Genomic DNA, 23,554 nt, shown 5'->3' on the forward strand with positions numbered 1-23,554 from the left:
GGGTTCGGTGGCAGGTGAGCCAGGGAGGAGGGGGCATCTAGGCCGACAGGACGGCTGATGGTGGCGCTGCCCTTCACCAGGCAGGGGCAGAGGCCCCCAGTGAGGAGAGCAGCCTCTGGCCCATCAGGCAAGCTGCACCTCGGGCCAGAGGAGGGTCCGGGCTGTGGGGGGCTGGGGAGGGCTGGGCCGGCCAGTGTTGATGGCATGAGTGACCCAAGCCGGGGGCTGAGGCTGAGCCGCCGGGCGGGTGTCGTGTGGGAGGAGCTCTGGCAGCTTCCCCAGCGGGGACCCAAGCCGAGGGGTTCTCCGTTATCCGGGAGCCACCCCGGGAAGCCTCCTAGGGGGCGCGACCACAGACCAAGGCTGCAGCGAGGACTCCTTAGTAACTTTTATTCCAAACCTGCCCACAAGTGATCACAAAGCAGACGGGGGCTCAGGTGCAGCGTGAAGCACCGTCTCCCAAACAGGGCCCGCCGGCTGTCCCTGAAGGCAGCGAGCCCCGTAGCAGCGCACCAGCTAGTGCTGCCTGGACCGCAAGGACCTCTTGCTGGCCCTGGAGGTACCAGCCTCCCGCTCCTTCTCGGGATCGAAGACCTCTGCACACAGAAAAGGCCGGAAGGTACCGTGAGCAGCAGCGTGACGCACGCACACGACAGCAGCTCGAGACCGCAGCTATGGGTCCCCTGCCAAGGGCTCTGTCCTCGCGCCCCACCCCCACCGCAGCCAGGAAGGGGGGTCACCTCCCGTCCCCGGATGGCTGCCGGGGGAATGTATAGACCAGACAGGTCTAGACACATGACCTAAGGGTTCTCCTGGGTTCTAAGAGCCCTTGGCAGTGTGCGAGCAGGAGGCCTCCGCGTACTGCAGGAGCTGCTTCAGCGCATGGGTCCGGGTCCTGCTCACACACACCTGCACACGCGGAGCCCTCGCCTGAGCGCTCACCGTCCCCAGGTGTCCCCTCAGTCCTGCCACCCAGCCCCTCCCAGAGGCTGGGGGACAGCCCCCGAGCACCGTGGTGATGCGAACCTGGTATCTCGTGGGGCCAGTAGTCATTACAGTGGGGACAGCGGGGCTCGGGACTGGACTGGAAATACTTGGCCGTGCAAGGTAAGTGCATCCTGATCCCACACGTCTCGCAGCTTTGACCCTGAAACCAGAAAGGCAACGGCTGTGGAGCCTCGCTCCGTGTTCACAAACCTTCCGCAAATGGCCAGGAAAATGTCCAACAGGCTCCATGGTCTTGTCTTCCAGGCCCCAGATGAAGGGTAATTCCAAAGCCCTGAGCACAAGGGCTTGTAGGAACTGTTATTAAAAAATTCTGAGAGGGCGCCTGGGTGGCTCAGATGGTTAAGCGTCTGCCTTCGGCTCAGGTCATGATCCCAGGGTTCTGGGATCGAGTCCCGCATCAGGCTCTCTGCTCCTTGGGAGCCTGCTTCTCCCTCTGCCTCTCTCTCTCTCTCTGTCTCTCATGAATAAATAAATAAAATCTTAAAAAAAAAAAAAAATTCTGAGAAATGAACATAGGTAGAGGACACTCAAAACTCTTAACAGCGGGACGCCGGGGTGGCTCCGCCGGTTAAGCGGCTGCCTTCGGCTCAGGTCATGATCCCGGGGTCCTGGGATCGAGTCCCAGGTCGGGTCCCTGCTCAGCGGGAAGCCTGCTTCTCCCTCTGCCTCTGCCCCTACCCGCTCCCCCTCCCCACACTCTTCCTCTCTCAAATAAGAATCTTAAACAAAAAACCCAAACTCTACCGGCCAGAGCGCGGTAGCGGTGGGCCCGGCCCCGCAGCACAGCCAGGCGGCCTCGGAAACCCAGGCTCCCAGCGCACGCGGGCGCTCAGCGCGTACAGGGCCCGTGCGCATGACTGCAGCCTTTCGGAAGGCTACCTGGCAACGTGGCTCAGAGGCTTTAAGAACACATGAACGCTGTGCCAGAAACTGCACTTCCGGGAAGCCGGCCCAAGGAAACAAGCCCAGGTGCCCAAGGGCGCCTGTGCAAAGTGACTCGTCGGGGCGCAGCTGACCATGGTGGCAAGGTATGCGTCGGAGGAGGAACCCCCCAAGCGCCCAGCGCTGGCCCACCCGCAGGGAATCCCCGGCAAGCAGGCCGCGCAGGACAGAACAGCCGCCAGACGTCCCCACGCCAGCACCAGGATGATGGGCTACACGCAGGCCTCTGCGAGGCCCTGGCCTAGAGCCGAGGGACCAGGGAGGAGAAAAGGAGGGCGTGCGCGTGGCCGTCCTCAGACATTTCCCAGGGGATGGCCTCCATCCGCCGGTGCCCGAGGCGGGGGCTCAGAGCCCGCGGGGCCCTGGGGGCGCCGGCTCACCCCGCCACCGGCGCGGTACCTGGATGAGGAGGCTGTGGCAGATGTTGCAGATCTTCACAGCATCGGGGTACGTCTCCCGGATGTACTGCTCCATCTCCAGGATGGCCCGGCTGTGCAGGGTGAACTCCCCTTCCTTCTGCAGGACAGGACGGGACGCGGCCAGGTCTCAGCCCCCCTCACGCCAGCCCCTTCCCCGCCCGGCAGGCCCACGGCCCACAGCCCAGGAAGCTGCACAGGGCTGGGCGCCCCTCACGCGGCCCGTTTCCACCAGCCCTGGCTGACAGGTGGCCACGCCGGCCGCCTGGCAGAGCCACAAGCCAGGAAAACCTAGGCCGAGGTGGAAAAGGGAGCCGACGTGCGGCTCCCCGGGCCCTTGCCTCGGCACCTCGCTTGTGCCGCACAGCGTGAAGGGGGGTGCCAACAGCCCTCCTGCGGGGAGCACGCGGAGCCGGGAGAGGGAGGCAGTCTCCCCGCAGGGCGAACTGGGCACAGCCCCTGCCCCAGCGCTCACCCCTTCCTCTCCTCCCCCAGCCAGCACTCTAGCCGGCTCCCGTGCCCCCGCGCCGCCTTCAGCTCCAGGGTCATTGCCTCGGTTGGGGAAGGGCTGTCCTGGGACGTGTTTCCCTCGACTTCCGCGGCTGCCTGCTCAATCTCTGGCTCTGCCCACACCGTGGGCCCGGGGCTGCCCTTGTGTCCCGAGGCCTAGTGTGGGGCTCAGCGCTTGGCAGTCCCGTGGTAAACCTCCCAGGGAAGGTGAAGTCAACCCTGCCTTGAGACCACTGAGGAATGCCCAAGGCCCCAGTGAACAAGTTCAAGTTCACGGTTGGGCCCGAGCCACATTTACTGAACGTCTACTGTGTGCCTGGAACCGTGCCCAGTGCTTATCGTTCACGACCCCACTCGGTCTTGTGGGGGCCCCGTCACAGGGAGGTCAGGCGAGGTGCCCTAACCCCCAAAGAAGACCCAACCTCCCACGATCTCCCAGGCCTCGCAACTATCCTTGGAGCTCAGGCCCCGCAGCTCAGTGGCCCCTGAGGCGTGGAGGTGCAGCCATCAGCAGAGGCCCACCTGGGGGCCACCCGCCCTCCGGCCCCTGCCGCTGGGACACAATCACGTCTGTGCCCTGGATGTACATGGTAACTCGCGGGGCCACAGCAGGGTGCTCGGGGCTCCCGGAGTGGTGGCTCTGCGGGGCTGACCAGCAGGTGACCGCAGTGTGTTTCTTCGTGAAGATCGGTTATTCTCTCACCTTCCCGTGAGGAACGAGTGAGTACTTCTTGTATATTTGGAGGGAAGTTTCTGGAACGCCCCCTCCTGGCCCACCGTGCCCCCAGCAGCGCTGACGGAGCATCTGCAAGGCCATAAGGCACAAGGAGGCATCACGGCCCCGCCCTTACAAACGCTAGCGGAGCTCAGCCGGTTATGACCCCAGCTGCCCGAGAATGTTCCCTCCTGCCGGGCCTGCCCCAGAGAGGAAGAGAGCCCGGACACACCAATTGTTGGGAGCTGCAGTCTCCAGAGCCCGGGCTGGACGGGGGACATCACCCACGCCACGGGGCTGTGGCACGGTCGGCTCAACGCCAGAGCCAAAGGGCTCTCTGTCGTCACAGGGCCACGGGAGGACCCAAGGCCGCCCAGGGGGGTGGGGGTGGGGTCCCGGCACCCCTGCCCTCGGCTCTGTGGCCCGTCCAGCCAGGGGAGCGCTCAGGCACTGCGGTAGCAGCTCTGGTGACCGGAGCAGGCTCTCCCTGGAAGGGAGGTGGATCAGCGCCTCCCCACGAGCAGCGGCCGCGCGGGCTGGGCCTGCAGCCGCCGCTCCGACCACCGGGGGAGGAGGTGGAGGGCTGCCCCGAGCACGCGGGCACGGCCGAGGTCAGGGGCCAGCGCGGGACCCGTCTGCCTCGGGGTTCCTAGCAGCAGCACTGCCCTTTGTGGAAAAAGCCCGGACATATCTGCTCCGCTCCAGTCAGCAGAAGCAGCCACGGGGTCGAGAAACGGGAATGTCAGCGCCGTCCGGTCCCTTCCCAGATGTCCCAGCTCCCCTCCAGCACCTGCCCCATGTCCTCTCCGCTCCCCAGGGCCAGTGTCCAAGCGAAAGGCCCTGAATGACGTGACACTGACGATAGCAACCGCAAGGACGGCAATTCCTCTGGGAGGCCAGCACCGGGCGCTGGGCATCGGCCGTCCCATTCCCGCCCGGGAGGGGACACGGCTCCTCCCCGCTCACAGAAGAGGGGCTCCAGCCCCCCTGCCCAGGAACCAGCCCCAGGTCCGACGCCAGAGCCGCACCCACCGCCCCACATCTGGACCAGGGCCCCAAACCTGGGTGCGGTCCCTGCTCCCGGGGCACCCCACGGGAGCGAGCAGGAGGCTGCAAGGCCTTCTCGGGGACATGGTGAGCGTTAAAGCAGACAAGGGGCCCGACCCCAGCTCAATGGACAACTGAATATGATATGGTTTTGGAGAAAAACTCGTTATCTGTTCTGAACAGTGAGTCGAGCCAGGGGAAGCACTGGACTTGCTACCTCGATCAGCCATTTGTTCTGTACAAACTTCTGCAACACCTGTTCTGCTTCCTTCTTCCTCATCTTCTTGCCTTTAAGTTGATCAACCAGGTTCAAAATATTTGTGGAAGACGCAAAGCCAGTTTCTGAGTCAATAATCAGTTCCAGCTGGAAGAAAGAGCAGGTCCCACGTTCATCTATCAAATCGGCAAAAACAACGTTTGAGCAAGAACACGGATCCTGGCCAGGGCGCAGTGAAACCGCTCCCACCCACAGGCAGAACTGGGCCCGGGGACGCTCCTTCGGGAAGCTGGTTCATAACCAGCACCAAAAGCCGTAACCACGGCCAGCCCTTCTGACTCAGCGCTCACCCTGTGACCTGCCAAATGAATGACCTTAATGCCCCCCAAATCAAGAATCTGCTCTCACCCCCCCACCTCCCTGAAGGTAGAGAAGCTGGGGAATGAATGAACTGAGGCAGCACCCTCCTACTCACACGTGGGCAGGACATCGGGGGCAAGGGGCAAGCTGGAGGCAGGAAGGACAGGACAGCAAAGCCAGGGTGGGCCAGGAAGCAGGCACGCTCGGGGGCCAACTGTCACCAGAGGAGGCTCAGAAAGGAATGATTCTAGGACTGGTCATCAGAGACTTGGATTTGCCAGATCTGGGTGAGGCCAGACTGTCTCAGCTGTTTTTACCTCCCAGTTATTAGAAGGTGCATCCAGGGCTGAGAACCCCTGTCGGGACCAGGTGCTCAGCCAGGTGAGTGACAGGAGGGCTGAGCCAACAGCTCTGATGCTGGGGAGGCAGAGCAGCGCCTCTCAAACGTGAAACAGGCCATTGGGGCACCTCGTTAAAACGCAGACCTGGATTCAACGGTCTGGGGGTCGGGGGGGGCGGGGACTGGGATTCGGCCTTTCTAGCAAGCTCCCTGGTACGGCTGCTGCGGGTGTGGATCGTGCCATGAGCACCAGGCAGCAACACCTGTTCACCTGCATCGCACACCCAGAGGCCTGGTGCAAACCTAGAGAAGCTCTTCCTTCCCGAGCAGCTGTGGTGCCCTCCCGTCATCACCCGGTGGTGGTGAGCTGCCCAGCGGCCCCCCTGCACATGGCCACCTGGGGCAGCAGTGGTGACCCTCCAAGATCACGGTTTCCATTTCTAATGATGGAAGACAGCAGGTTTCCCATAAGAAGCCCGGCCGATAAACAGGAGCTACTGTACTTACAGCCTTTCTGAACAGATCCAGCTCATTCTCTGCAAAATCTGAGGCCATTTTGGAAATAGAAGTGGTCGCCAGATTCACCTACAAAAGAGGTCAGCGTGGCGGTCAGGCTGGGCCCGTCCCTGGTCACTGAGCACCAGTGTCCAGGCTGGATCTGTGACCAGTCCTACGTTACAGACTTCAACCTCTAGCTCAGTCAGCATGTCTGATTCTCAGAGATTCTTAGAACTCCAAAGGTTGTGGAGTATCTTCCAAACCCAGATACCTTTGGGGAACTTGTCTGCACGCCTAATGGAGCTTCACAAGCAAAAGGCACCGAGAAGTCCAGCAGTAAACAAACCCGATTTACCGATTTAACCCAGCATTTCCACAGTTATTTGATGCCACAGCCCTTTTGCCCAGGAAGAGTGTGGGAGTCCCTGGCCAGCGCCCCTCACTGGGTGGGCCTGGCTGGTGGGAGCCCGGCCTCCTTGGATGGGCCCACGGCGGTGCCCTGGCCCAGGCGGGGGCCTTGTTTGCTCCGCCCGCCTGTTTCTCCCCTCGCTCGCTGGCCAGGAGTGACACCGGAGCCTGACGGGAGGCCCAGATGGCTCTCAGTCCCAGCGCGCCACACATTCTTTCTTCTCTCAGCGTCCATGCCTTATCCTAAATGAAAAACCACTTTCCTCTCTTTAATCCTACTACTGTGCACATTTGAGGAGACTTCTTGCGTTGAACTGTCAACAAACACAACCTGTCTTGGGCAGGGGCTCGGATGGGGCAGTGAAGTGAGCATCGGGGTGATCACGGCACAGGACACTGACAGTGGCGCCGGTGGCCCTGGGCGGGCAGGGCGGCCACGCTGGGCTGGGTCTGTGTCCCCCATTGCAGGGCTGCTGGGGCGGGGCCGCCTCCACCCGCCGCAGTTCCGCACAGACGCCGCGAGAGGGCGCCGGCGTGCACTCACCAGCGCGTAAACGGGTCTCCCGTCGTCTTCGGTGGCTCCTTTCTTTATCTCAATATACAAGGACTCCAAGACACTGTTAATGTTGTTGATAAAGTCCTCCAGCGCCTCCATGGTGGCAGTGCCTGGAGAGAAACGGGCCGGGGCGGGAGCGGGGGAGGCATCAAGAAGTCATTCCATCCACCTGAGCCCGTGACAGCAAGGCCAGGAGCCGGTGAAGGCCCAGCCCTCCTGGGTCAATGCCAATCGTGTGGCTGCTTCCTTCCTCGAGGGTGCAGAGAGGGAAGGTGCTGTGAGCAGGAAGGCGCCTGCCCAGCTCTTCCCATCCTTGCTGGAAGCCCCCCGCTGCTGCCCCCCACCGCCCGCCATGCCCCTGTCCGCACGCTCCCCCACAAGGAGCCTGTCCCTCCTGTGCAGCATCACCCGTGCCAGGTCTGGCTCTATACCTTCTTCCCTTTATCCGCCATCCAGACACATACTGAACACTCCCGTGCCGGCCCATGTGCCGGGCCCCAGGGGCGGGGGCAGTGGTGAAGACTGACAATGACCAGCCCAGGGTAAGAGCACCAACTGACGCTGAGCGCAAGGCTGCCGCCCCGCCCCGCCCCGCCCCGCCCCGCCCCGCCCCGGCCCGGGAGAGGCCCCGCACCGAGCGCTTTCCAGCCATTAGGCCATCGTGCCGGCAGCCTTCCGAGGCAGGCACCAGCGTCCGCCTCCAGCTCGGCGGCCAGGCCCAGGTGCACGGGGGCTGACGCGCCCGCACTGCACCCCCAGGCTCAGTGAGCAGCGGGGAGCCCGGCAGCACGGCCGCGGCCCGGGCTCCGACCCGTAAGCTATCCCACCTCCACGCTGCCCGGGGCTGCACAAGAAAGCCCCCTCCACTGTCCTGGGGCCGCCAGTCCATAGACAAGGGGTACATACAGAACCCGGGGAGGGATCACCATCCCCGTGCTGCAGGGGAGCCGAGGACGGAAGAGGTCCAGGGGCCAGGGAGGCTGCAGCGGGAGGCAGGAGTCCCACGCGCAGGCCCTGCCGCCCAGCGGAGGGTGGCAACGGGGAGCCTTTCAGATTCGGAAGCAGAGAAAGGACACGGTCAGCTCTGTGTCTTGGAATTACCCTTTGTATACTGTGATACTTTTTTAAAGAAAAAGTATTACTGTTTTAAAGAAAAAGTATTACTTTTTTAAAGAAAAAGAAAAAGAATTTCAACAGATTTATGACAAGAAAAAGCCAGCATACAAACAATGTGATACCACCTATGTTAAAACAACGATAAAACTAATGAAATACTGCAGGAAAAAGGCCTGGAAGGATACCCACGAAGCTGATGGCCGAGGCCATTGCTAGGAAGGAGATGCAGATGAGGGGGTCAGCCCAGGGCACTTATCTGTGTTTGACTTCCTACAGAGAGAGAGATTTCTAAGCTCCTTGTGTACCTAAGGATGTTGAAGGTTAAAAAAAATGACCGGTCATGCTGGTGGCAGTGAAGGTCAGCCATGTGGGCCATGCAAGGGACAGTTCTGACCCAGGCAGAGGGGGCCCAGAAAAGCTAATGACAAAGACCAGGACAATCATACTAACATGCAAATCACAGCAGGGATCAAATCTTCCTTTTTAAGTAAACTTAAATTTAAGTTAAAAAAAAAGCCCTTTATATAAGAAGTCAGTAGTAATAAATAGGTGGTGCATGGACGTGGGACAAACCACGAGGACAGGAGGACGATGGAATGCGGCCCCAGCTGCTGAGCGCATGAGCAGAGGCGGGCCCAGGTGGTACTTCCTGTCCCTTTCCGAAACGCCTCCCTCTTCCTCACCCCCACTTCTGCCTACAGAAGCAGACTCAAATAGCACTTTTTTCCACGAAATGTTCTCTGCGGCCTTTGCTGTCCTTCCTCTTCCACACGGACAGCGTGTGCCACGTGGGGGCCTGGGCTTGGGCAGGGTGGCCAGGAAGCTTCTCGGCGGGTGGGCAGCCCTTTCTGCCGCAGCACACCCGACCCTGGGAAGCCGGCTGCACGGCAGTCGGGCCTTCGGGAGCCGCCTCTCATTGCCGGGGGGGGTGACAGGGCTCTTCGTGGGCAGGACCCGCTCCGTCCACCCAATATGACACAGTGGCAAGTCCCACCTCCCCCTGAAAGTGATAATGCACATTTTCCACCGAAAAGGCCACTCTTGGGTATGGTTCAGAAAAATGTACCCTGTGGGCCGATCACAAACACTGCAATAGGGCGGACTTTCCAGATACCTCGTCTGCACAGAGATGAGCTAATAGCCACTCTGCGCTTTCCCCTCTTCCACCCCTCCGGCGTGCTGTCCACTCTCATTTTTCAGAAACATGAATGTTTTCACTGAACAACAACAAAAAAAACCCCCAAAAGACCAAAACAAAAACGAAAAAACCCACTTCCTATAGCTGTTCCTGCATGAACCTGCCACCTGCTCAAGTGCTCACGTTCTCTCCTCTTGGTCTCCGACCACACGGCTTCCTATGTCAAGGGCATGTCCGCATCCCTGCCCACTGCTGACATTGTGCGTGTTTCTCACGCCCTGTGCCATACTATCTCCTTCTTAATGGAGAGAATACACTTCTCTGGTGTTCAGGAACACCCCCCACCCAACTTGAGTTTTGGGGGCAACAGCAGGTGCCATGGGGCCAGCCCAGTTCCACCCCGCCTCTCTGGGGGTCCTCAGGTGAGTCTCGCCCTTTCTCTCATCCCTGAAGGCCACCCACTGCCTTGCTTCCAACTTCACGAGTCTAGAACACATCCCTCTCACTCTCTAGGGCCACCCCTCGCTCCAAGCCCTCAGTCTCCCACTCCCCTGGCGTCCTGGACACGTCCCCTCCCGGGCACGCCTCTCCGACCAGACCAGCCGAGGGGAGGTGCCCATGCCTTGGCCCCCTGCAGCTCCAAAGCACTGCCTTCCCTGATCACTCGGCTGCCCCAGTTACTAGATCTGGCCGCCCCACTCCTGGGGTCATCTGGTAACGTTTGACTGCCGATAGACATTTCCATCTCTAACCAGACCTTAGCTTTTTTTTTTTTTTTTTAATTGTCTTTTCCCTAAAAGTGTGATCTGGGGAGAAGAATAATTCCAGGTACCCTTTTCCAGAGAACAGGAAGGCAGGAAGCTGATGGGACCAGAACTGAGATCAGGAGGAGTGGCCCCAGACCCCGTGCTCAGCCTATCAGATGGACACTCTCAATCTAGGAAGGGACAAAAGGAGAGCTCGAGGTGGTTCCAGCTCGGCCACCAGGAGGTGGGAAGGTGGGAAGATGGCTTTGGCCAGACGGTCATCCTGTGTCCTGGTGCCCTCTGGGTCCTGCCCATTCCCCAGTCTGGCCCCTGGCTGTCAACCAGTCCTGTGTGTTCCTGTCCCCAACGCCCTTCCAACATGGTTCTTTTAAACTTGGCCAGAATTGGGTCACTTGCTTGCTACCAAGCACCCCGAAGGGCCCATCAAGTGTCACGGGTACACGGGACTAGTGCTTCCCGACCTCCAGTCCTCCAAGGAGCTGTTTGCACGGCCGTGCCTCCACGCCCTGCCCTGCTCCTGAAGCCTAGAAGCTCCAGTCTGTAGATCTGTATGAACACCCTGGGCCAAAGGACAGTCAGAGGATCCCTTGGGCCCCAATATCCTGTAAGGCCATGGTCATGATAAAGTGCGTAAGATAAAAGGCTGAACCACACACTTCTGAGGCAATTATTTCCAGCCTTAGCCCCGCCATGTTGATGACTTAAGAGAATTAATTAATAACATCACTCCTCCCTTCAGAATTGCAAACCCATTGAGAAAAAAGACAGGCTTCAGCTAAGTATCGAAGTTACCAGATTTTTTTGCAGGTTGAGCTGGATCAGAGGCTGGGTCCCTCAACACCACGGACCTGCAGTCAGCACCATGGGAGGACCAGCTCCAAGAAGTGACGAGCAAGGCCCCGGACCCACCACCACTGTCTCTTCTCAGAGAGCAGGTAACCCCCAAAACCGACACGTGGCACCATGTCCAAACCAAGCAGAGGTCTATGGATCTTAGGAGGCCCCGGGGTCCTCTCTCCTTGGGAACAGGGTGTCCCTGGGCCTTCCTGTGGGCTGGGGCAAAGTTGCTCTGGACGAGCTACAAACAGCGAGCCTACAAACGCGTGGCTGTAATTCACCGGAGCGTGTGCTGGGCACTGCTCACTCGCCTGCTTCACGTCCTCACTACCAGAAGGGCTCCAGAATTCGAGTCACGAATATCATCTTGATACGCAAGAGGCTTGGGGAGAGTCCCCATCGCTCAGCAAGGGCGCCCAGGCCGGCCTGACCCCACATCCTGAGCACGAAGCCACAGGGCCTCAGCAGAGAAGAGTGAGCCTTCTCTGGGAACACACACCCTGCCATGTGGGGGGCCTTGGAGAGGACAGAAGAGCTCTTTCTTTAGTAGGAAATGCCCTTCCAATGGGACAGTTCAAGAAAGGGGACTCCGGGTAGTCCCCAGGCCGGGGCGGCACCACACAAAAGGGGCCACCATTCCTCTGACAAGCCGGGCTTCTTCATTTTGAGAGACTGCTTTTTCTGGCCACTTCTGTATCTATTCTCTCCTTTTCTCTTAAAATTCAATTAAACCTCTTCTTGCTAATCAGGGTCCCTGCCTTTCAGGAGGCTACTGGAACCGGGGATTCACCGCACACTTGGGGGGCAGGCAGTCAGGAAGTCTGCTGCCCTAACTTCTGAGCAACAAATAGTTTTGTTCCAAACTAGGCAACTATAGATAGAAAATGCTATTTTTAGGCAGAGGAAATAACAGCAAAAAGTAAGACCCCAAGGGACCAAACCACTTGTGGGCCAACTGGCCCTGTGACAGGCCCCTCACCTGATGGGCTGGCCGGGTGGTCCCCCTGAGTGCAGCGCTGGGGAGGGGGCAGGCCAGGCCCCGGGTCGGACACGGGCGCTGGGCACACCGGGGGCTGGAAAAGGCTGGTGGGCAGGGACACAGTGCCAGACAGGCTGTATAAGGGGTCACATCTCAGCCTGCAACCTTCCCATCAACTGCCTGGGAAAAGGACTCTGGACACTCCGGGGCGTGCAAGAAAGAGGGGAACGGACAACGATGCCGCTTCCAAAGTCTGGCTGGTCAGGGGCACTGGAAGAGCAGGGAGGGAGGGGGCGGTCTTTCACGTGGCCAGTACGTTCGATAAGTAATTCCCTGTATCTGTGCAGCAGTGCACCGTGTACCCCGCTTCCACCCCCTCGTGATCTCATCAGAGCCTCATGAACAACTACCGGCGAGCCGGATACAGCAGGGTCTGGGCACTTCCACAGAGGACACCAGGGGTCACGGAGCTTAAGGGCTTACCCAAGAAGCCAGGGCCAGCGAGGGACGGAGTGCAGACTGGCAATCTGAAGGCTGGCCTTTAGTTTTTAGTAGGGAGACAAAAGGACTTGAGCATTCATTCAAACGAAAAAGTTTTGCTTAGATATGCAACTATGCCTTGAGAATTACTTCAAAATAATATGGGTTAAGTAGGTAGGAGATGTGTAGATAAAACAAGATTAGTTATGAGTTGCCATTTTAGCTGAGCGATGGGCTTCACTGTATTAGTCTACTTTTCTGTTTGACTTTTCCCATTTAAGGGTAAAAAAAAAAGTATCTCAAGCCTCACCAACAATGTGACCTGATGCCTTCACCCTCAGGTTGCTGAATCCAAAAAGAGAAAAATGGCAGTGCCCCGTGCCAAGATAGATGAGCTCAGGCCTCTGATGGTACAGAGGGGGCCGGGGGGGGATGGACAGTCTTTGAATAACGGACTGTTTTTAAATCTGTTGCTTAGAGAGCTGTTTCCAAGTACACAGAACTCTGTGTTCTGTGCTTTGTTTTTAATCTAACTTCAGTTAGAAAGTCTGCCCTTTGACCCATCGGCCAGGCCCCTCACCAGAGCTCTGTGGGTCAGCGCTCCAGTCGGCAACTGAACGGTGCTGCCTCTTTGTCACGAAGGTGCTGGGGCGGGCGGCCTCCTGAATTACAATGTGAGTCATCAGAAACCTGAGCCACTTTGAGCAGAACTTGACTGTTGATGCTATTAATTGCATTTCACTTCATCTCAGCCTTTGAACACAGGTGGGCCATCTACCGTTGAGACCAGAGGCGGCCTCCACTCCCACCACCCCGGGAACCTCAGGAGCAGATGAAGGGGCTCTGTGGGGACTGACCACCCACCCGCTAAAAGCAAACTGGCTCGGCTCTATCCCTGGTGCATAAGCTTCCTCCTCCCCGGGTTTCAGCTGAGCCCAGCTTGTTGGTCCTGACAGAATCGGATGCCCACAGAGGCCAGGCAGAAGCCCAGATGGGGACAAGAGTGGATGCAGTGGGTGATGTGGAGGACACGCATCCCACCAAGAGCAGTGGGACTACTCTGCTTCAGCCACATGCCCAATCTTCGGATTTTTATGAGAAATCTCCCGGTTGGTTTGTTTTTTAACGTGGTCATTAGTTTTTAAAACACTATAGGGCAAACAAACTGTGCCCGTCAGCTAGATACCATTGACTATCCCTGGTTTTCAAATTCTGATATGGGCTGGGACCCTGCCATAAAGAGACACAATGACTAATGGGGCCACTCTGTTCTCTGACCCACCAGGTAAGAGGCTATGGGCTGAGCTGTGAATAATTCAAAGGAACAAACTGTGTCACACTCATTCTTCTGAGAGACTGAGTACAGACATACCTCAGAGATAACACGGGCTTCGTTCCAAACCACCACAATCAAGCAGCACCACAGTAAAGCCAGTCAAGTGAATTTTCTGGCTTCCCAGTGCATATAAAAGTTACGCTTACGCCACTTATGACCACTGTCATCTACTAAATATGCAATGGCACTATGTCTAAAACAAAATGCATGGACCTTCATTTAAAAATACATGATTGCTAAAAATGCTGAGCATCATGAGTTGTCAGTGAGTTGTAATCAACAGGATCCCAGATCACTGTAACAAATATAATGAAAACATTTGAAATATTGCCAAGAATGACCAGAATGTGACACAGAGACAGGCTGTTGGAAAAAAGGCACCAACAGACTTGCTTGATGCGGGATTGCCACAAAACTTTGATTTGTTAAAAAAAAAAAAAGCAACATGTAGAAAGAGCATTAAGCAAAGTGCAAGAAAAAGAAGTATACAGACCAGGAACAGACCACAAATAAGAAAAGGACTCTGACCCACCATCTGCAGCCACCAGCCCAGAGAAGCAACCCCTCATCTACAGTAACCAGCCCTGGGAGCCAGCCCGCCACCTAGAAGCCAGCCTTCTGGAAAGTCAGACCACTACCTCTAGCAACCGGTCCCGGAAGCCCGACGATAACCCGTGTGGTAATTGCTGCATGATGACCAGGACCTGCTTTGTAACTGACGGCTTCCCTAGTTTTTGGTTCCTTCTTCCAACTTAGGAGCAACCACAGAAAGCTGAATATGCTCCCAGGAGATGCCCTGCTTCGAGGTAACCGGCCCCCAGCCTCCAGTCAGGGCACACCCGACACCTGCCAGTGGGTCTCTGCCAAAACACCAGTGAGGGGCCTGCCTCCCTTGCCACAGCAAGCTTTGAACAAGCAGCGTCTGCCTATCCCCATTTGGGTGGTCTTTGTTTAGGTCCACATGAAAGACTCAGCTCAGTGCCCTGCTCCCAGGAGGCATGAAGGAGGCGGCAGAATGGTATGTGCAGGCCCAGGGTGCTGCGAGGCGGGGGGACTCTGGCCAATTTCTCCAATTCTCCTCATCCCTGGAGTGTGGACCAGCTTCCCACAGTCTTCTGGGAGACCCATCGTAGCCCTCTACCCCTGTCCCCCATACACAGTCAGAACAGGGCCAGGTCCTGGCACCCCCTCTCCGCACAGCCACTGGGGGCTCCATCACCCTTAGCCACACTCCTTTGTGATCCCGGCGTGCACCCCCTTGCTCCACACTCCCATCACGTGGGCCTCCTGCCTGCCCACAAGGCCCCTCCCCAGCTCAACATCCACACCTGTGACTTCCTTCCATTAGGACATAGGGACCACACTTTCTGGATTTGGGGAGAAAATGCCAGCACCAGAAATTCAGCCCTATGGTCTAGATCATCCTATGTATCAGCACTATGAATCTTCTGATAGTCACTACCCCCACACTCCATCCCCAGGATGTGGGGTCAGATGACACGGGAAGGGTCACACAAGAAGGAAGGGGCAGCGAGTAGCACGTACTGAACACGCCCCAGGAAGCACTCTGTATCAGGCACATAACAGAATTTTCCCTGTTTAACCCTCGTGACTTTTCCATGAGGTAGGTAAGATTTCCTTTCAAAAACAGAAAGCTGAGACTCAGAAACTAAAAGAACTTCTCCAAGTCCCTGACTGGGACCTCTGTCCTCCCCGGCCCTCCACTGGCCACACAGAACCTCCCTCGTGTTTGGGAACCAGTACAAAATGCAATCCAAAACCAATGATGTCCACACTTAGAAGAGTGTGGAGCACCCAGAGCTCCTCCTGGCCCAGGAAATCTGTGCTGGCCACCGGGGTCCGTCCCACCCTGGGGGCTGTGCCGCACACTGTTGAGAGCAGGCTGGGATCTGGACCCCTCGAGTCCTTCAGAAGCCAGGGGCGTGAAAGCAACATTCGCTTCCTCGTTGTTACGGAGCTTGCTGAGCCCAGAGAGTCCTGTGGAAGCACAAAACAGCCACCTGTTGTGAAATTCTGTATGTTCAGAAATCCACCCAGTTACATTATAGAGATGACTTCATGTTAGTTTTCTGCCACTTCAGTTACGATCACATCCCTAATCCCCCTTGATTAACTGGGAAGGCGGGCAGGCTTGGACGGTGGCAAGCTTATTAACTGTTCCTCACAGCCAAAGGGGACAAATGTGCAATGACATCATTAAAAACAGGGGGAAAATTGCTTGGGAGCCAGCTTCGAGTGATCACAGAGTCCTCCCTGGAAAGAGAAGACGCTTATAAATACGACCACACACAGGATGGAACACTACGCCAGTGTCAACCACATCACGGTGACTCACCGGTAGCGCGCGCCACCTAATGATATGCCGGGGTCCTGACAGGGCACCTACACAGCGGGGCAGACGGAGGACAAAACAGGACAAAAACGGAGCCACGGGGAAGGCAGGTAGAAGGTTTGACAGACACGGAAAATACCTGTCAAACCCCAGTGTTCCTCTCCTACTGTGCTCACCAGTCTATTTTTGGTACATGCATTTCGGTTAACTGTTTTTTTTTGCTTGAACACCATCTTATTTATTCTGCTCCCTGAAATCATGTCAGATCTTCATTTGTTTTATTTATTTTTATTTTTTTAAAGATTTTATTTATTTATTTGACAGAGAGATAGATAGAGAACACAAGTAGGTAGAGCGGCAGGCAGAGGGAGAAGAAGGCTTCCCGATGAGCAGGGAGCCCGATGCAGGGCTCGATCCCAGGACCCTGGGATCATGACCTGAGCTGAAGGCAGACACTTAACCAACTGAGCCACCCAGGCGCCCCTCTTCATTTGTTTTAAACTAAAATTTGAGATAGTTTACCCAGTTTGTCCTTAGGACCGCAGATAATTGAAAAACCCACTAAAATGAACATGTAACAAGCATCATGAATTACAAAATGCGAGTGCGGGGCGTCTAGAACAGTACCTCACAGCAAGCTGGAAACCACAACAAAATAAATGAAGTCAGGGAAGAAACCCCACTAGATGCTAAATCTAGCAGGTACAAGTGGGATATTTACTTTGTCTCAAAGAACCGCCCTGCAAAATACTTCTTACTCACACAGGAAGGAGTAACTTTACAGCGCAGACACCGTCTTCACCAACATCGTTATACCACCAGATAGGAGGCAGAGAAAGCACTGCTTCTGCATCACTTCTGCAACAGTAAAAAGCATAACCAGAGCCGAATGGGGAGGAGGCACAGACCAGCCCGAACTGAGGGGCAGCCTGCCAACAGCAGTAGCCACCGGGCGCGGGGTGGCATGGCGCTCGCAATGTGGCTCGTCCAAATTCAGGTATGTCCCAAGTGCAAAATACATTCTGGATTTCGAAGATGTGATATTAGAAAATGGAAAAGATCTCATGAATCATTTTTTACATTCGTTACAGGTTGAAAATGATGGTATTTGGGATATTAATTACACGTGTTTCCTTCTACCTCTTTTAACGTGGCCCCCAGAAAACTTTAATTACCTCTGTGGCTCGCGTCAAATCTCTAGCAGCTCTGTTCTACTCAATAATTAACCTGTAATCTTCAAAAATGTCAAGGTCATACAAGTCAAGGAAAAGGCTGAGGAATGATTCCCAATTGAAGGCACCTAAAGAAACATACGTTAACAACTAAATGCGACACGTACCCCTGTGGCGGATCCCTTGGCTAAAGGAGACAGTGTTGAGACAACTGGAAAACCCCAGTGGGGTCTGCGGATGAGAGGGCAGTGATACAGCAGTGTTAATCAGTCCTGATGTGAACGGTTATCCCATGACGATTTAGGAGGATGTCTTTGCTAGAAGGACACATTCCCTAAAGAATTTAGCAGTGATGGAACTTCAAATTGGAAACTCTCAAATGATCCAGGGGGAAAATACTTCCTTGTACTATCCTTACAGCTATCCTGTGAGTTTGGAATTATTTCAAAATAAAAAATAAGTTTAAAAGGCTCCCCGAAGAGCTTCAGGCAAGGAAGGCCCTCAGCGAATGTGCCGCTGATTCGGAAGGTCGCATTTGGCAGCGGTGGGGCCGGAGCTGACGCGAGAAGCAGCTGGGTGCTGGGAGGCTGGACCTGGTGATTCCCTAAAAACCCAACCTGTTCAACCGAAAAACAAAAGACCAGACCCAAGAACATTTTAACGAGGGCTGGAAATCAGAATCATTGCCATGCAACTTGTGGGCTATGGCAAACTTCTGCTTCTGCTCAGTAACGCCACAGGAGAGACGAAATACCAAGAGTCAGGCTCTGGTTTGGGGCGCCCTCAACCCCATGCCGGGCAACACCATTTCATAACAAAAGGACCTTGCGCCACTTGTGAAGGTTTCAGAATTCAGGCTTCCATGTTTGTCCTGTTTTCCGGGAAACTGAACCAAAGAAACCTTCCATGGCTACCTGACTACCACATAACTACCTCCCAACTCTCTTGTGAATCAGACTTCAAGGAAGGTGCTCCTCCGGGTAAACCCTGGATACAGGATGGAAAGGATCTATTTCCTGGATGCTACATCTGTTTTCTTAGAGGCCCACACAGATGAAGCAGGGCCTCACCGGACCAAGAGAACAAGCTCTATTGCGTGAACCTGATTATCCCCTACATTTAGCTTACAAGGTTTTAACACATTTATTTCTAAGTATTTCATATTTTTGATGCTATTATGAACAGTGCTTTTTAAAATTTCAATTTCTGATGATTCACTGTGAGCATACAGAAATACAATGGATTTCTGGAAATTGATCTTGTATCCTGCCACTTTACTAAACCCACTTACTAGTTCTAGCAGCTTTTTGAAGATCCATCAGATTTTCTACATAGATGATGTCTTTCAATAGACAGTTCTACTTTTTCCTTTTCAACCTGAATGTCTTTTATTTTTTTTCTTGCCTAAGTGTACTGGCTAGAACAGAAATGATTAGAATGGACATTCTTGTCTTGCTCCTGATATTAGGGTAAAGTATTCAGTCTTCAGAGTGAAGTATGTTAGCTGTAGGTTTTACACAGACCCTCTCTATTGGGTTAAAGAATCTCCCTTCTTTTGTTACTTTGCTGAGGGATTTTATTGAGAATAGATGTAGTTGTTGAGTCCTCTCTCCTGCTCTAAGCCCCAAGGCCCTGTAAATCTGCTTCTCCCCTTGATCCTTAGGATCTCTACTTCCCTGTATGAAATTTCTGCTGCATCATGCCAGGATAGATATCAGATTTTGTCAAATGCTTTTTCTGCACTACTGAGATGACCATATGGGTTTTTCTTTTTTAGTTAATATGGTAAACTACATGGATTGATTTTCAAATATTAAACCAACCCTGCATTCTTGGTCTAAACCCCACTTTGGTCATATTATATCATCCTTTCCATATATTGCTGGATTTCATTTGCTAAAATTGTGTTTAGAATTTTAGCATCTATATTCATGAAGGATCTGAGCCTTTAGATTTCTCTCCTTGCAATGTCCTTGTCTGGTTTTGGTATCAGGATAATGCAAGCCTCAAAGAACGAGTTGGGAAGTGTTCCCTCTTTTCAGTTTTCTGGAGGAGAGTGGGTAGAACTGGCAGCACTTCTTCCTTCAACGCTTGGTAGAACTCCCCAGCAAAGCCACTGCGTACTGCACTGGGTACTGTCCTCCACCCTGTGAACATCGGGCACTGATCTCTCTTAATCCTTTCAACTGCATCTTTGCCTGGCCTCGGGCAGCTCCCTGTGTATCTGCTCTTCGCTGGACCCCTGCCAGGGAGTAGGGGGAGGCGGCCGACTCCACCTCTCCGAGCACCTCTTCTCCTGCTCTGATCTGCAAACGCTTCTGTCTCCTTGAGCTCTCATCCCCCATCCCCTCAGCTCAGACAGTCTGTTTTTAGCTCTGCCTGGGATTCCCCTGCGCCATGGCCTGAAAACCCTCGGGGCAGTGAGCTGAGGCAATTGTAGTACTCATTCTGTTTTTGCCTGTGGTATAAAAAACATATTTGGAAAAAAAAAAAAAAGATACTTGGTTGTCATTCCTGGTTCCTGGCACAGAACTCCTAAAACCCTTGGAATTTCCTGAGTGACAAGGGTGACAGAAGTGTCTCGTTCTAATGCGGCAACTCTTGGTAGGTCCCTAAAGAACTTCAGGATTGGGGGTTGGTGGCCAGAAAAACCAAGCCTTGATTAGAAGCTTGGAACTTTCAGCCCCATCCCCAACTCTGGGAAGGACAGGGGGACTACATACGGAGTTAATCACCCATGGCCAATGATTTAATCAATCATGCATGTGTAATGAAAGCTCCAAAAAGCCCCCAAATGATGGCATTTGGAGATCCACTGGGATGGTGAACACATCAAGGTACTGGGAGGATGGAGCACCCAGAAAGGGTGCCACCCCTGCCTATGCATCTCTCCCCTTTGGCTGTTCCTGAGCTGTATCCTTCATAATAGACCAGCAATGTAAGTCAAGGGTTTTCCTGAGTTCTGTGAGCCATTCTAGCAAATTACTGAACCTGAGGGGCAGGCCAGAAAATGTGATGTATAGCTGGTCAGTCGGAAGTACTAGAGGCTCAGACTTGAGACTGGCATCTGAAGTGGGGGCAGCCTGGTGGAGCTGAACCCCTTTAACTGTGGGATCTGACGCTAACTCCAGGTAAACAGTGTCAGAACTGAGCTGAATTACTGGACATCCACTGAGCGTCCAGGGAACTGGAGAGGAAGTACTAGAAAAGACAACAGTGGGGGGAAAAACCTTCACTGCATGTCCCTCAAGGAGTCACTGTCCTTCACTGACTAATGTCCACTGTTTCATCTCTTTTTAATTGTTTCAGACAGTAAGGTAGATTGGTCGCTGTTACTCAGTCTTGGTCAAAAGTGGAAATCCTCAAATGCAAGTCTCCTTAATCATCACTCCCCTGGCTTCCTGTACCTACTTCCATCAAGGGGAATCATAGGATTCTGGGGCTGCATGATTCAGGAAACCCAAGGCGAAGCAAAAGCTTTGTCTCAGTGTCACCAGTCCCCAGCACAGGGGCCTGGCCCCCATGGCGCCCCCAAGAGGTGCCGGATGACGGCACGCACATTCACACGCTCCAGCTCACAACCTCAGGTGCCCTCCGAGAGCCCACAGGCCCTCAGTGCCACTCAGAGAGCCCAGGCCCATGGCTTTATGCCGGCGCATCACAACAAAACCTCAACTCTCACTAGCCCAGAGAACTGGGGAATTTGCTTCCAGTTTCATGATGGTAAGAAGAGTTGGAATCAGAGCCCGGAATAGGAAGTGTGTTTGATAAGCTGGACAAAAAGCCATGGGAAATTGCAATCAGAATAACCCACAGATTCAATTACTCCTCTGTTTCATAATTATCTTAGAAGCTGAATACGTTTCCAGTTGGTAAAAGGGGACTTTCCTGGGTATCTCTTCCAAAGACAGATTAATAATGTTGGGTCTTGGGCGCCTGGGTGGCTCAGTTGGTTAAGCGACTGCCTTCGGCTCAGGTCATGATCCTGGAGTCCCGGGATCGAGTCCCGCATCGGGCTTCCTGCTCGGCGGGGAGTCTGCTTCTCCCTCTGGCCCTCCCCCCTCATTCTCTCTCTCAAATAAATAAATAAAATCTTTAAAAAAAAAAAAATAATAATGTTGGGTCTTGTAGTATTTACTTAATTTGCAATCGTTTCTTTCCATCACTTCTCGTTTTAAAGTCTCTAAAATAACAATAATGCTTAAGGCTTTTTTTTTTTTTTAAATGAAGGGTAGGGGAAAACAAACTCCAGCTCTATCCTGATTACCCTAGCCATAACTGTATCTTGATATCTTAATGCACAGATACGGCACATAAAGTGTGAAGAATAAATTTATTCCTAGATGTATTCTACAGGACTTTCCTAAATTAGGTCATAACAACTTTAAAGGTCAAACAAAGGCAAAAGCACTTTCATTCTTAGTACTAAGGCACCATGTGGCTCCCTGCAGTGAGCTACGAAACTTCCCCATTAGCATTAAAGCCCACATTTAGGACTTACATGAGAAACTGAAGGGGGGGGAGGAATGAACTGTCATGTAGATGAAAGACTAAGAAAAACATTCTTAGGCCCTTCACTGGAGCATTCCGAGGGGGAGGCTGAAAACCCTGTTGTGCTTTTTAAGGAACAAGGGCAGATAGCTTGGCAGGTGTAATACGCCTTTCCCATAAAGGAGGCCCTTACCAAAGACCCACTCACCCCAGTGCATGCAAGTAGAGCAGTTATGTTTTCACCAGAAGGACGGTTTTCTAGCACAGCACTAATTATATCCCTTTCCTGTTTCAAGCCCTTCCAGATGTCCGCACTGTCCCCAGAATTAAGCACAAAAGAAACCCCATTACTCTGGTGTACATACGGTGAGTTCTTCCTGATCTGTAAACCCACACACCAAAAGGACACATCTGTTCCCACATATCATACGTTCCTATCTGGGGTTTCCCAAAGTTATGTCAGGTGTAGGTCAACGAAGTTTGGATACATGGGATGAAACAAGGTTCAAGAGGTTTCCTTACTGTAGGATCCCCGCAAGCATTTCATTTAGCGCCCCCCAGCAAGCTCCCGGCATTTTACGTGGGATACCTCAAGGGGCCGGTCCCTCCTAACCTGCCTCCACCCTAGCACACACCCTCTCGTCTCCCTTCTGCACATCATGGAAGAGTATCTGTCTCTGCGCCCGCCGTCTCGCCCGTGCCGCTCCCACCCACCCTTCAGCTCTCTCTGATGTGGCTTCTGCCTCCGCCATGCGGCAGACGGCAACCCCCCACATGTGGCCCCTCTTCTCACGGGCCTTCACCTGAAAACCTGGCGCCCCACGCACACCTGTCCTCACTCATCCTGGCTGGCTCACCCCTATGTGCTTTCCCCTCTTCTCTTGAAAACTGAAAACACAGAAAGACAAAAGCACAGAATATAAACAAACACCCGTATTCCCATTCATCGGAAGTGACGATCATCAGACTACACCGCGAATGCCTTGTTCGCTTCAAGTCTTTTCTTTAATAAAAGAACAAAATACGATAAAGATGACAGTGTCCTCTGATTTCTCGCAAGCACCTCACAAGTGTCTTACATATCCTTCTGGTCCACTCTTATTTTTTTTACATGCAGATGTTTATATTCATGAACAACACAAATCGTTAAGTTGGGGCACCTGGGTGGCTCAGTCAGTTAAGCGTCTCCCTTCGGCTCAGATCATGATCACAGGGTCCTGGGATCGAGCCCCGCGTCAGGCTCCCTGCTTCGCGGGGAGTCTGCTTCTCCCTCTCCCTCTGCCCCTCCCGTGGTTCATCATGTGCTCGCTCGCTCTCTCTCAAATAAATAAATCTTTAAAAAACATTGTTAAGTTTTACAAAAAGCTTAACGCAGTGACATCATACAGTAAGTATAATTTATCCACTTTCTTTGTCACTCAACAGGATCTACCCATACTGACACTCAGCTCAACCCGAGCTACCAATATCAATTTTACTGACCTGCCAGCATTGATCCTGTTGCTTGTACTGCGGCCTCCAGGCACTGCCAGCTCGGCCGGGCCCAGTCTCTGAATGCTTCGTGTGTCTTGTCTTACCTCCTGTCTCAGCAACCACTGAGAAGATGCTCCAAATGCGCACGGCTGGCCCACGGCGGCACTATCTCTGGGTCTGGCCGAGTCCCAGGCTACGCTCTGACCCACGGTGCTCAGCCACCCTCTTACCATCGACTGCCAAATGAGCACCTTCCGAGGGGCCAGGCACTTTGTACGCATCTTGTCTCTTAATCCTCTGAACCCCCCTGTGGTGTCAAGGACGATGAATTGTCCTCATTAGACAGATAAAGAAACTCGGGCTGGAGAAGATGCTGGAGCCTTGGTGTGAGCCCC

The 23,554-nt window shown here is 54.2% G+C and overlaps 1 protein-coding gene across 2 annotated transcripts in view; it reads right to left on the bottom strand.

Annotated features, from left to right (window-relative positions):
* Positions 1-373: 373 nt before the first annotated feature.
* NSMCE1 (NSE1 homolog, SMC5-SMC6 complex component) overlaps positions 374-23,554 on the bottom strand; it is a 28,912-nt gene continuing 5,731 nt past the window's right edge. For both annotated transcript variants that reach the window (XM_021700547.1, XM_044915645.1), the window contains exons 3-8: positions 7,006-7,127; positions 6,063-6,140; positions 4,856-5,002; positions 2,350-2,466; positions 1,027-1,147; positions 374-596 (exon numbers count right to left, since the gene is read on the bottom strand). In XM_021700547.1, the coding sequence (XP_021556222.1) occupies positions 517-596; positions 1,027-1,147; positions 2,350-2,466; positions 4,856-5,002; positions 6,063-6,140; positions 7,006-7,127 (665 nt within the window). In that variant the 3' untranslated portion in view covers positions 374-516. The remainder of the gene's footprint in view (positions 597-1,026; positions 1,148-2,349; positions 2,467-4,855; positions 5,003-6,062; positions 6,141-7,005; positions 7,128-23,554) is intronic.

The sequence above is a fragment of the Neomonachus schauinslandi genome, chromosome 5 (genome assembly GCF_002201575.2).
Source record: "Neomonachus schauinslandi chromosome 5, ASM220157v2, whole genome shotgun sequence".
In the NCBI taxonomy this organism is placed as follows: Eukaryota; Metazoa; Chordata; class Mammalia; order Carnivora; family Phocidae; genus Neomonachus; species Neomonachus schauinslandi.